Consider the following 13334-nt stretch of genomic DNA (forward strand, 5'->3'; position numbering starts at 1 on the left):
TCACCTTTCAATCCTCCTCGCTCTCGTCTTGGTTGCCCTTTTCTACGTGTACGTGATACAAGTGGTCGTGGATTTGTTTCTAGTTTACTCCCTCGCTCCTATAATACAATATAAAAGCATTTTTTGACATTACACTAGTTTTAAAGACGCTTCTATACTGTGGAATGGAGGAAGCAATTCACAGCGGCGGCATTAGATGCATCCAATGACGAACAAACGAACGATCCGTCGATGGAGGCAGTCGAGCACTGTAGCTAGCAGCAGGCGTGCACGAGACAAATCAGTGACTGGAGGGAACAATATTAATACGAGTATCTTACATATACATGCAGGAGACAATCTCTCACTCACTGACGTGTTGCGCAGGTCAGACGATTGCATTTCCTATGGATCTATCGAGGGTCAGACCATGCACAGCCGGCAGGCCGCAGCCATGCATGCGCCGACACAGGAGGGCCATGCATGCGCCCTGACCGAGGACCGGGCCGGGCGACACCGACCCGACACGTAGGCATGCATGCATCCTCATCGTACGGTACAGGTGCATGCATGAATACGTTACGTACATATGGCCGGAGCCGGAGCTGGTCCTGGTCCAGGCCGACCGGCGAGGTGACGTCCCGTCTCCATCACAGCTCCTGCGACATTCATTCGTTCATTCATCGGCCTTCGCATTCACTGTCCGATCCTCCTCCGGCAGCAGCCTCCTCGTCGTGGTGGACGACGCGGACACGAGCAGCAGCAGCAGAAGGATGCATAGGCATGGCGCCTCCTCGGAGGTCGTGCAGGGACGGAGTTGGCGGCAGCTTGGCCTGCTGGAGCATGTGGACGACCTCCCGCATGGTGGGGCGCTCCACGCTCTGCTCCTGCACGCACAACATCCCCACGAACAGCGCCTGCGCCGCCTCCCACGCCGGCACGTCGCCGCCCAGCCGCGGGTCCAGCACCGCCTCCACACCGCCACCTTGGTCGACCCGGGCGCGCACCCACTGCACCAGGTCCAGGCTGCCGTCCTCGCCCAGGTGCGGGCCCACCGGGCGGTGCCCCGTGATGAGCTCCAGCAAGACCACGCCGAAGCTGTACACGTCGCTCTTCTCGTCCACCTTGAGGGTGTAGGCGTACTCTGCAAATGCCATGCCATACGAGTTGCATTGTCAGTCTCAGTGTCAGTGTACATACACAGTAGAGTGGTATATTCGTATCGACAAAGGAAGATCACGGAGGAAGGACAAAAACTAGATGATGAAGATCATGGATACATGTGCATTCTCTTCTCTCTGGATCTCTCTAGGATTGTTTCGATCCTCGAAAGCAATTGAACAACGGAAAGCTTGGTCGTCGATTCGATATAAAGGAAAGCAAAGGGAGGGCCGGTCATGCCACGTACTTTACTTTACTACTGTTACTAGGTTCGATCAGTCTTTGCAGTACAAAGCAGAGCAAAGCAAATCAAAAGTGCTACTACGTAGTGTAACTAGCTAAAGCCTAACTGAAGTCTAAAGTAAACTACGCATGACAGAAAAAAGAGTAAAGCAGCTAGACCCGGCCGGATGATCGATGCCGGAGCTGGCTGGTAATTTCCTAGTAGCTGCTGTAGATAGAGAGATACTAGAGAGAGATATGCATGCATGCATGTCATTGTCAGATGAGGATCGACCCGCATGCATGATGCTTGTCTTGACCCTTGCTGCGTTGGCCGACCATGCATAAGTAGACGCGATATAAACTTTGTAAAGTAGTAATGCACATGCACGTGTTTGTTGTACTCATGATTAGAGTGGTCAAAGAGAGAGGGAATCCCTCGCCTCGCTCGCTAATAAGTCTAGAGTATTCTACTGGCAAGCATGCATGTGGGTTGTGATGCAGGAGCTCTTCGTTTGAGGCAGCAAGGGGTACGTCTAGTCATCATCAGATCTTTCTTTCCTTGTCTCTTTCTTTCTTCCTTTCTTTCTTTCATCACTCGCTCTCCAACATCCATCCATGGTCCATGGTCCATGAAGCGATGCATCAAAAGAATTTCGACCAACTCAACAGAGCCGAGCCACAGCAGACAAAGAAAGAAAAAGAATGATTGGCCTCCAGGTTGCAGCATCTATCTATGAATCTATCTATGTGACCGTCACGTCACCAGCTTGTGTTGCACGCATGCCCAACGGACTCGACCAACATGCAGCACCCATGGACACGACGCGTACCGAACGTAGGACTAGACTAGAGTAGAATCGAGGCACCTTCACCATGCGAATTTGATCGACAAGTGAGCATTCAAATTCAAACAGTGGTAGCAGTAGAACGTGTGGCACGTACCTGGCGCGATGTAGCCGTAGGATCCGGCGATGGCGGACATGCACTCGGACGCGGCGCCATGCCCATGCCGGAGGTACTTGGCCAGCCCGAAGTCCGCCACGTGGGCCTCCATCCCTTCATCCAGCAGGATGTTGTTGGACTTGACGTCCCGGTGCAGGATCGCCGGCGAGCAGTCGTGGTGCAGGTAGCACAGCCCCATCGCCGCCTCCGTCGCCACCCGCAGCCGCGTCGCCCACGCCATCACGTTCCCGTCGCCACCTTCCCCATGCAGCACGTCCCCCAGGCTCCCCTCAGCCATGTACTCGTACACCAGCAGGTTGCTCCTCCCGTCGCCCGACGAGCAGATGGCCAGCAGCCGCACGATGTGCCGGTGCCGGATCCGCCCCAGCGTCCGCACCTCCGCCGAGAACCCGCCGTCGTCCCCGGGCCCACCAGCCGCCGCGATGCGCTTCACCGCCACCGCCTCCCCGCCGGGCATCGTGCCGCGGTACACCGTGCCGGCCCCGCCCCGCCCCACCACGTGGTTCTCCTTCACGCACTGCACCACGTCCGACCACCCGAACGACACCTTCTGCTGGAACGCCGTCATCCGCCACCCGCCGCTGCCCCGCTGCCGCCGCCTCCGCTGCATCGCCGACCGTGTCGTCGCCACCGCCGCTGCTGCGAACGCCACCGAGCACGCCAGCAGCCCCAGCGCCGCCGCCAGCTTCAGCCGCCCCACCGACGACGTCGACGCGGGCTGCTTGTCGCCCCCGCCGTCCGGCCAGACCCGCGGCCCGGACATGGACGTCAGGTTGCACGGGTTGGACGACGCGATCGTCGTCCCGCACAGCCGCGGGTTGCCGGCGAACGACGTCGCGTTCAAGTAGGCGAACTGCCCGCTCTGCGGCACCACGCCCGACAGGTCGTTGTGGGACAAGTCGGCCGCGGTCAGGCTCTTCATCCCGCCCATCTCCGCCGGGACGCCGCCGTCCAGCTTGTTCCACGACACGTTCAGGTAGTTGAGCACCTTGATCTCCGCCAGCCGCGCCCCCGGGATCGCGCCCGTCAGCTGGTTCACGCTCAGGTCCAGGAACGTCAGCGACGTGCACTCGCCGATCTCGCCGGGCACCTCGCCGGTCAGGTTGTTGCCGCTCAGGTCCAGCTTCAGCAGCCGCTTCAGCCGACCGACCTCCGGCGGGATCCCGCCGGCGAGCTGGTTGCCGCTGAGGAGAAGCGTCTGCAGCGACGAGAAGCTGCCGATGGACGACGGCAGCGAGCCGTTGAACCTGTTGCTCGACAGGTTCAGCAGCGACAGCATCTTCCTCTCCTTGGCCGGGATGCCGTCGTCCTCTGGAAGATGGCCGGTGAGGTAGTTGCTCTGCAGCTCGACTGTGGTGAGCGCCGGCAGGTAGAGGAAGCCGCGCGGGAGCTCGCCGGTGAGGTAGTTGTTGCTGATGCGCACCCGCGTGAGCGTCGGGCAGTCGCCGAGCCCCTCCGGCACCGGGCCGAAGAGGAAGTTGTTGAGGAGGATGAGGATCTGGAGCTGGCCGCGCGCGCACAGCCACCGCGGCACCTCCCCGGTCAGCCGGTTCGTCGACAGGTCCACCTCCTGGAGCGGCGCCGCGCGGCCGAGCGCCGCCGGGATGGAGCCCGTGAAGTTGTTCTGCCACAGCTTGAGCACCTGGAGGTGCTCCAGGTCGCCGAGGAACTCCGGGACGCCGCCGCGGAAACGGTTGATGAACATGTTGACGAGCCTGAGCTCCCGGAGCGCGGCGAGCTGCGGCGGGACCTCGCCCGTGAGCGCGTTGTTGGAGACGTCGAGGAAGCGGAGGGCGGTGAGGTTGCCGAGCTCCGGCGGGATGGTGCCGTTGAGCTGGTTGGTCTGGAGGTAGAGCGTGTCGAGCCTGGTGAGCGCGCCGAGCGACGGCGGGATGGCGCCCTGCAGGCCGCAGCTGGCGAGGTCGAGGTGGACGAGGCTGGATAGCCGGCCGAGCTCGGCGGGGATGCCGCCGTCGAACTGGTTGAAGTAGCCGAGGAAGAGCTGGCGGAGCGCGGTGAGGTTGCCGAGCTCGGGAGGGATGGCGCCGGTGAGGCTGTTGCCGGCTACAGAGAGGAACTGGACGGCCTCCAGCGATCCGAAGCTGCGCGGGATGGTGGCGGAGAAGAAGTTGCCGCCGAGGTCGAGGTGCACGAGCGCCCTGGCCGGCAGCTTACTGGCGTCCGGGAGCGGGCCGGCGAGGTCGTTGTCGTAGAGGTCGAGCACCTGGAGCGCGGGCATCGCGGAGAGGTCGAGGCGCTGCAGGGTGCCGTTGAACTGGTTGTTGGAGAGGTTGAGATGGCGGAGGTCCGTTAGCGCGGCGAGGGCGGGGGGCAGGTCGCCGGCGAGCGCGTTGTTGGAGAGGGAGAGGAAGCGGAGGCCGGTGAGGTTGGCGACGGCCGGGGAGAGCGCGCCGGAGAGGTTGTGCGCGGAGAGGTCGAGCGAGACGACGGTGGTGCCGCGGGCGTCGCAGGCGACGGCCGGCCAGGAGCGGCACAGGGCGGCGTGGTTGGCGAGCGTCCAGGAGGCGTGCAGCGCCGGCGGCGAGGAGGTGAAGGAGCCCTTGATGGCGACCAGGGCGGCGGCCTGCTGCTGCGTCCAGTCGGAGTCGGGGTCGGGGTTGGGGGTGGAGGCCGTGGCGACGGCGAGGTGATCGAGGCGGCAGAGCAAGACAAGCACTAGTGGCAGCAGTGGGAGGACGGATGCCGCCATGCGATGGATGGATGGATGGATGGAATGATGGTTGCTCTGCTCTGCTCTTGGGAGGGAGCGGGAGGTTGTGTGCGTAATGATGAAGACGACTGGGTGGCAGCTCAGGCCTCCATGGATGGATGGATGGATGGATGCTTTTGCTTTCCCTGTGGCTGTGGAAATGGCAATGGCGATGGGGTTTGGGCTTTGGGCTTTCATGCAGTGCAACGTTGCTTTCTCTTCTTTTGGAGGCGAAAGCAAAAGCAACCGAAAGCCATCGAGTGCTCTGTCCTCACCCCCTCACTCTCTGCTCTGGGAATGTTTCAGCTCAGTCTTGGTCAGCAGCAGCAGCAGCAGCACTGGATTTCGTGCTACAAGAATTAGTTAGTTGCTCAAAAATCAACAACGAATTTTCTTTTTCAGCCTTTGCTAAGTCTTGGTAGACTTAACTGTTAAGTGTAAGCCGATACTATATCCGTAAGATCTTATGTTGAGATCTGTGTAAAATTTTCTTTTTAATTTTTCTTTTTCTCTCTACCATGTTATGTCATTTGATTGAGACTTGGTTAAATCTCAGTCGACTTTGACCTAGCCATACCTTTTCTTCTTTTTTTTGACAAAAGATGGATGTGCTTTTTACGAGTGTTTTCTACTCCTTCTTTCTTTATAAAAATATATAATTTCTTTTGTAAACATGGTTGAAACACATATACTTTGGCAAGCGATTAGTCACGTCAACATGGTCCTTGGATGAAATTCCAGCGCCCCAAAAAATTGGCACAACTTTAAGGAGCAAAAAAGCTAACAAATGTGGGATATGTGATCCCTTTTTCTCACCAGATCTTACATCTTTTCTAGGGAATGCTTACGACTTTTCTAAAACGTAGTTCATTATTTTCCCTCTAATTTTTATTTAACGAATACTCTCCATATCTTATATACCTGAATCATGGCGGAGCTATGCGCAAACAAAACTGTGCTAGCAATGAAAACACGGGGTTCACTTTTTTCTTTCCTTCGAAGAAAGAAAGTGCAACTCGCCACCGCTGCCCTTCGGCGGCGACCTCGGTCGTCGATACTGAGGGGGGTCGTCGGATCCACGCATGTGGATCATTTTTAGACTCTTGTAGTTTAGGTTTATAGGTTGCATCATCGTGGCTTCGGCGGCGGCAATGGCTGCGCTGAATAAAGATTCTCCAGATTCTACTCCGATGAGGCGACCGGTCCTATGGCCAGGCATAGATTTGGAAACCAGTCTGTTCAAACAATGTTGGCGTGACGGCGGCATGCTCATGGTGGACCTATGTACTCGAGCTTCGCCATTGCGACGATGTTTGCTCCAGCGCCGACACGGAGATTGGGAGGTAGTCCGGGAGCGGATGCAAATTGTGCTCTGCATCGGCGGCAACTAGAATATGGTGGATTGTGTGCTGCGTTCGTGGTTCATGGATGGCAGGTAAGGCTTTCTCCTTTGACGTCTTAGTTGTGTGGGGGTGGCAGATCTGGAGTTCGATGATGTGTCCGGGGTGTTGCTCAAGTATGATTCTTCAACAGTAATGGTTTCATCTTTGACGAGCCACCTTGGAGGTCCGTAAAGCTGCATATCAGCGATGGAGCTGCGTCGAGCTCAGGTGTTAAGGTGATATGTCATTTTTTTTCTTTGGTGGCTGTTGTGGTGGTGCGAGAGACAGGTGATGGGCATCAGTGTCAAGCTCAGAGGATTTTTCAGTATTATTTGTAATTTTACTTCTTGGCTGGTCTTTCTTTATGCGAAGGCTAGCATTTTGCTATCTTTTCAGTTTTGCCAGATCGTCTGTACGTGAATTGTACTATGATCCTTATGATATAAATAAGGCATATATTACCATGCAAAAGAAAAATGACATGTCCAGGCCATGACAAAAACACTAGGAATGACGGTAAATTTAGCCCAAGAAGGTAACATTTTCGGCCTCCACTAGCTTAGCCAATCTAGTCCGCCCAACTTGTTGTCCGTAGCTCCATCGTGTTTCTAAATAGTTCATCATCACTAACCCAATTATATTAAGTTATTAACATGCAATTATGCCAAGTCACCATGCCACCAGGCGTGCTCCATTAATTTCAAATTCACCCAACACCCAACTATGACAACTCACCATGCAATCATGCACGGAAAAAATCCACCTTAAGATGCACCATGCATGCTACTCATATTCAATAAAATATTCTTCAACTATATAATAGTCAAGTATAATAAATTATATGTATTTTAGTTTTTGTTCCCATATTGCTAATCCAAATACTAAAGTTTCATGCTGCTAAAACTTACTCCCTCCAGTCCTTTTTACTCTGCATATAAGAGTTATCTGAAGTCAAACTTTGTAAAGTTTGACCATATTTATATTAAAAAATATCAACGTCTACAATGTTAAAGTTATACAATATAAAAATTTAAGTCACGGCGCATCTAATGATAATGATTTCACATTGTGAATGTTTCTAATTTTTTCTATAAAATTGGTCAAACTTCACGAGGTTTGACTTGAGAGAAATCTTATATTCGAACTAAAAAGAACCGGAGGGAGTACAGAAATAACTACGTCCAATTACCGCCGCAACGCACGGGTTATCTCTAGTATACCAGTAATGCTACACCTACGGATTTCTTATAATGGATTTGTGATTACCATGTGGTATGGTGTAAGTTGGTTCGATGTCATCAGAGCAAACAATTAATTTTCAAGTCCGCAGTATTGAGTCCATAAGGTTTTGCGCATAGTTTTAGCAGTTCTGCCATTGATACACACAAAAGCAAATCTAAACTCGGTCCTAAGGGCATCTACAATGCATACGCTTAAAACAGGCGCTAGGATTCCATTCCTGGTACTACCTCTGGTGAATAAGTCATTCGCGTAGTTTCTATAATAATGTGTTATATATCATGAAAAGTATATCACTAGATTTCTATAATGATATAGTTTCTAAATACATATTTTTTGTCACATATAATACATATTTAGATAGTTAAATCGTCAACCTAGAACTACGCAAATGACTTATTCATCTAGACGGAGCCCGACCCCAGGATTTAGGCTGGCATCGATGCCAATCGAGTCGTCGAGCGCTTCGGTGCTTCTTTTTTCACGAGCCTTTTTTTTTGGCAGCGGGCGCTAGCAGATGCCCAACAAATCCCATGAACTCAACGAATTTAGCTGATTTTTAGCGTCGCGATTGGGTTGGCTGCCTTGGACAGAACGAGCGCTAGGCGTATCTTTTTTTAGTGAGCGCTCATACAGGCGCCCCGCGCTGTAGCTAGCGACTCTTCCACCAATGCTAATTGTGTAATTATTAATTTAAATAGTCTGAGAATATGGCGACTTTGGCGATTTGCCGGTGACTGGCGTGATGCCGTTCTGACCTCGCCCGATTCCTTCTCACTCCGCCTTGACTGCTCTAGTTTCGCCAGATCCCTTCTTCCCTGATTCTTCTCCACGAAAAATCCCCATTTTTAGGTTCAGAAACTCCTGGAAGCCTGAGGTCAAATCAGATACGCAAGTCATTTTCTCTACCGCTTTACCGCCGCCGGCGGCGATCTTGCCTCGCTACCATCAAATCGACACCACATTCTTCATCCTCTGCTGCATCATACTCCATCTACCATCACTTTCAGTTCTGGTCAGGGCTACCCATCCCCATTTTGTGGATCTGTTGCGACAGCCAAGAAGTCGCCCTTTACCTTCCTACTCCTTGCCGCCCCAAGTCCCTCTCGCCAACCTTATCCTGCTGGGATCATCGGAGGTCCTCCCGGTTTGTCTCCTGTGGTATACTCCTCATATCAAGTTGGTGCCAACAATCTGGTGATAGGAGGGCGAGATTAGCAATATGGAACGGCACCTCCTTCAGACTATGGCAGGTTTTGTGATTTTGTGTTGGAATTGTCGAGGATTGGGAACAGATTCCACAGTTGGCGAGCTGCGCTGGTTGGTGCAGACCTATCGCCCATCTCTCCTTTTCTTGTGTGAGACAAAGATGGCAGAGAAAAGGGTGAGAAACTTCATGTGGTCACTGGGATTTTCAAATTCTTATGTAGTAAGTAGTGAGGGCCAAAGTGGAGGCTTATGTTTGTTTTGGCTATCATCAGTCGATGTTTCTTTGAAGGCGTTTAACAATAGATGCATAGATGTTCATGTCAAGCCTGACCAGGGACCAGTCTGGAGGGCGACTTTTGTGTATGGAGAATCAAGAAGAGAAAATAGATGCCAATTTTGGGATTTTATCCGTTTTATGCGAGCGCAGTGGGATGGTCCATGGATCTGCTGTGGGGATTTCAACGAGGTGTTAAGCCACGACGAACATCAAGGCCTTCGAGATAGAACAGATAGGCAAATCAATGACTTCCAACAGTGCTTAGCTGATTGTGGCCTCATCGACTTGGGTTATTCCGGTCCTAAATATACTTGGTCTAATCGCCAGGACTCTCACCGCCATGTCAAAGCCCGACTAGACAGAGCTGTAGCTAACATTGAGTTCTCTAATATTTTTGAGGATTTTTTGGTTGAGAATGTCATCACTACTACCTCGGATCACCATGCTGTCCATATTGCTCTTAATAAGGGGAAGATTCCTTATGACAGGGGAAAGACTTCTAATGATCATTGTCCTGTGCAGCAAGGTTTCAAATTCGAAGCTATGTGGCTGAGAGCTCCTGACTACCGGGAGGTCTTAAAGAAGGCTTGGGCAGAAGGTAGGGGTAATCTGCCTTTATCACTGCAATCAACCTGGTCCAATCTGAATCGAGTGGCAGCTTCCCTTAAACAATGGGATAGAGAATCTTTTGGCTCTGTGAGATCCAATATCCGGAAGTTGGAAAGGCGTCTTAAATGTCTAAGGTCGACCCCTGTCTCTGATGCATCGATTATGGAGGAACGCTCATTGGAGAGATATTGGAGAGATATTTTTTGAGCGAGAAGAAATCATGGCTAGGCAACGTTCTCGGGTGGACTGGCTCCAGGAAGGTGACCGGAATACTGCATTTTTTCATGCTCGGGCATCGGCACGTCGACGTACGAATAGAATTAATTCTCTCACTCATACTGATGGCTCAATTACTGAGGACCAGGAGGAGATAAAAGGTATGGTGCACAGTTTTTATGATAATCTTTTTACTACTGAATAGTCTGCTTCGCTGGATGCAGTTCTTCAGTCTATTCCGTGCAAAGTGGATGACTCCATGAATGCTGAGCTTTGCAAGCCTTATACGAACGACGAAATAAAATTTGCCTTGTTTCAAATGGGGCCAACAAAGGCACCAGGACCTGATGGTTTTCCTGCACTTTTCTACCAAACTCACTGGGATTTCTTAAGGGAAGATATTTGTCATGCTGTCAGATGCTTTTTGAATGGAATGCCAATTCCTGATGGTTTTTCAGACTCTGTGATTGTCCTAATTCCAAAAGTTGCAAGGCCAAAACACCTAAACAACTTCAGACCAATAAGCCTATGCAATGTCCTCTACAAGATAGCTTCAAAAGTATTGGCTAATAGGCTCAAGATTATCTTGCCAGCAATCATCTCTGAGCATCAAAGTGCTTTTGTTCCGGTAAGGCTAATCACTGACAACGCCCTGATTGCCTTTGAATGTCTTCATACAATTCGACAACAAAGATCGAAGAGACCATACTTTGCCCTCAAGATCGACATGACTAAAGCGTATGATCGCGTGGAGTGGTCCTATTTACAGGGATGCCTTAGCAGATTGGGTTTTGCGCCGGAGTGGATTGGCACGGTGATGAGATGTGTAACCTCTGTTCGTTATGCTGTCCGAGTTAACGAAGAACTCACTAATGCTGTGATTCCTACAAGGGGCATTCGACAAGGAGACCCAATCAGCCCTTACCTGTTCCTTCTATGCATCGAAGGCTTGTCCAGTGTGCTTTTGCACAAGGAGTCGCGTGGTGAGCTACAAGGTATTCGAAATGGTCATCAAGGCCTCCTATCTCGCCCTCCTTTTTGCCGACGATAGCATCTTCTTTGCTAGAAGTGATCAGCGTAGTGTCCTCTCCCTGAAGGAGGCTTTGCATTTATATTGTGATGGTTCAGGCCAGAAAGTTAACCTTCAAAAATCATCAATCTTCTTTGGTACTCATTGCTCCGACGATACTAAGCAAAAGGTAATGAGAATTTTGGGGGTCACAAATGAACCATTCCACGATACATATCTTGGAATGCCTACTCATGTGGGAAGGTCGCCAGCCAAGACATTCAAGTTCCTAAATGACAAAGTTTGGCAGCGCATCATTAGTTTGTCAGATCGACCCCCTTCTCGAGCAGGAAAAGAAGTTTTGCTGAAATCCGTGGTTCAAGCTATTCCGACATATATTATGAGCTATTTCCTAATACCCATTTCTATATGTGAAGGGATGAGACAAGTTGTTGCTGATTATTGGTGGGGTAGAGAAGATGGTAAGAGGAAACTTCACTGGCGTTCATGGGATTGGTTATCCACACCAAAAAAGCTTGGTGGACTAGGTTTCTGTGATTTTCCGCTCTTCAACCAATAGCTTGGTAGACAATGTTGGAGGCTTCTTACTGACCCAGATTCTCTTTGTGCTCGGGTTCTCAAAGGATGCTATTTTCCTTCCTGTGATTTTTGGGATGCGCCCAAGCCTAGATCGTCATCCTATACTTGGAGAAGTATTCTCTATGGCCGAGAGCTTGTTAAGGCTGGTGTTCGTTGGGGAATTGCTAATGGCCAAAAGGTTAAAATCATGACAGATCACTGGATTCCCGGACGACCACTGCATATGTTGCAAACTCTATTTCCAATTCCAGAATATGCTAAAGTGTGTTCTCTCATGGATGGACATGGTCATTGGAACGAAGAAAATGTCAGAGCTTTCTTCCCGGAGGAAACTGTTGAACTCATATTACAAACACAGATTAGCAGCCATGGAGGAGAGGATTTTGTGTATTGGCCTCATACTCGCTTTGGACTATATATTGTCCGTTCAGCATACAATCTTGCTCGATCTTCGGATTTCTTTTTATCGCACAGTAAGAATGGCCGCGGACTCTCGTCAAGTAAGGAAGTTGAGGAGAAATATTGGAAGGCAATCTGGGCAATCAAGGCCCCAAACAAAATGAACATAGTGCTCTGGAGGTTCGCACACAACTGTCTCCCATCTGGACTTCAGTTACGCCATCGGAATATCCCCACAAATCCTGCTTGTGTGCATTGTGGGAGAGACGAGAGTATTGAGCATTGTTTGTTGTTCTGTCAGTTTGCTTCCGAGGTTTGGAACAAGGTCAAAAAACGGTTCGACATCCACCTATGTCGCAAGAACTTCCACTCAACAAAACAGTGGCTATTCGATTTCATTGACAGAGCATCACCGGAGCAGTCCACTGTTTTCGCAATCACTGTATGGCATATTTGGGAAGCGAGGAATGCGGTAAGGAATGGTGAAGGTAATATCCATCCACACCGTGTTGCCTCAAAGATCCATGCTTATGTTGATTTGGTTCTGCTGCATCTCTTTAAGACTGTTGCGGGGCACAGTCATGAGACACCATCAAGTTCATCGGTTAAATGGTCTCCGCCGCCGCCCGGATCAGTCCTTATTAACGTCGACGCAGCTATCTTCTCAAACCTGCACAAACTGGGAATTGGCATCCTGATTCGGAACCACAAAGGTGAATGCTTGGTCGCCTGCACCGAGCCACTTAAAGGGATGGTACAACCAAAACTTGCTGAAAGCTGGGCGCTCCGTCAAGCTGTGATTCTCGCCCGTGATGAGGGACTGACCTCTGTCATTTTCGCTTCTGATTGCCTCTCCTTAGTACAACGAGTGAACTCTTCATCCATAGACAGGTCTGAAGTGGGTGTAGTAGTGTCAGATATTAAGCGTTTGGTTGCTTGTTTTTCTTCTGTTTCCTTCTGCCATGTCAAGAGGTCGTTGAATGCTGCTGCTCACATACTAGCTAGGGCCTGTGAGTTTGCTAGTTCAAAAGTTGTGTACTATTCTACTCCAGAATGTATCAGGCAAACTCTTTATACTGATGTATACTAATTAATATAATGCAGCATTCTCTCTCTCAAAAAAATAGTCTGAGCGTCCATGCAGGTGCCCCTGCATTGGAGATGCCCTAAATGAACCAAATTCTGGCCACACCTCTGATGTATTAACAATAGTGTGTGTTGATACCTATGTTTCATACATAAATTGTGGGAGTTAAATGAATAAAACCACCACATTAAAGGCATAGTCATCAGAAAACGGGTTCTATGGTTTTTTTTGGCAAAACACCGCATCTATTGTAAACTTTTGACATAAAA

The 13334-nt window shown here is 50.7% G+C and overlaps 2 protein-coding genes across 2 annotated transcripts; one reads left to right on the top strand and one right to left on the bottom strand.

Annotated features, from left to right (window-relative positions):
• Positions 1-278: 278 nt before the first annotated feature.
• Positions 279-5038, bottom strand: LOC125532300 (uncharacterized). Its single transcript, XM_087533932.1, has 2 exons — positions 2308-5038; positions 279-1123 (listed from the first exon to the last, which is right to left on the bottom strand). Exons 1-2 carry the CDS (start codon positions 5036-5038, stop codon positions 660-662), a joined length of 3195 nt encoding a protein of 1064 aa, XP_087390058.1. The 3' UTR covers positions 279-659.
• Positions 5039-9028: 3990 nt separating this feature from the next.
• On the top strand, positions 9029-13068 carry LOC147993250 (uncharacterized). The gene is made up of 5 exons (XM_087539265.1): positions 9029-9743; positions 10195-10965; positions 11099-11169; positions 12280-12420; positions 12541-13068. The coding sequence occupies exons 1-5, from the start codon at positions 9029-9031 to the stop codon at positions 13066-13068; spliced, it is 2226 nt and encodes a 741-aa protein (XP_087395391.1).
• The last annotated feature ends 266 nt before the right edge of the window (positions 13069-13334 follow it).

The sequence above is a fragment of the Triticum urartu genome, chromosome 1A (assembly GCF_056163025.1).
Source record: "Triticum urartu cultivar PI428250 chromosome 1A, HENAU_Tu73, whole genome shotgun sequence".
Classification (NCBI taxonomy): Eukaryota; Viridiplantae; Streptophyta; class Magnoliopsida; order Poales; family Poaceae; genus Triticum; species Triticum urartu.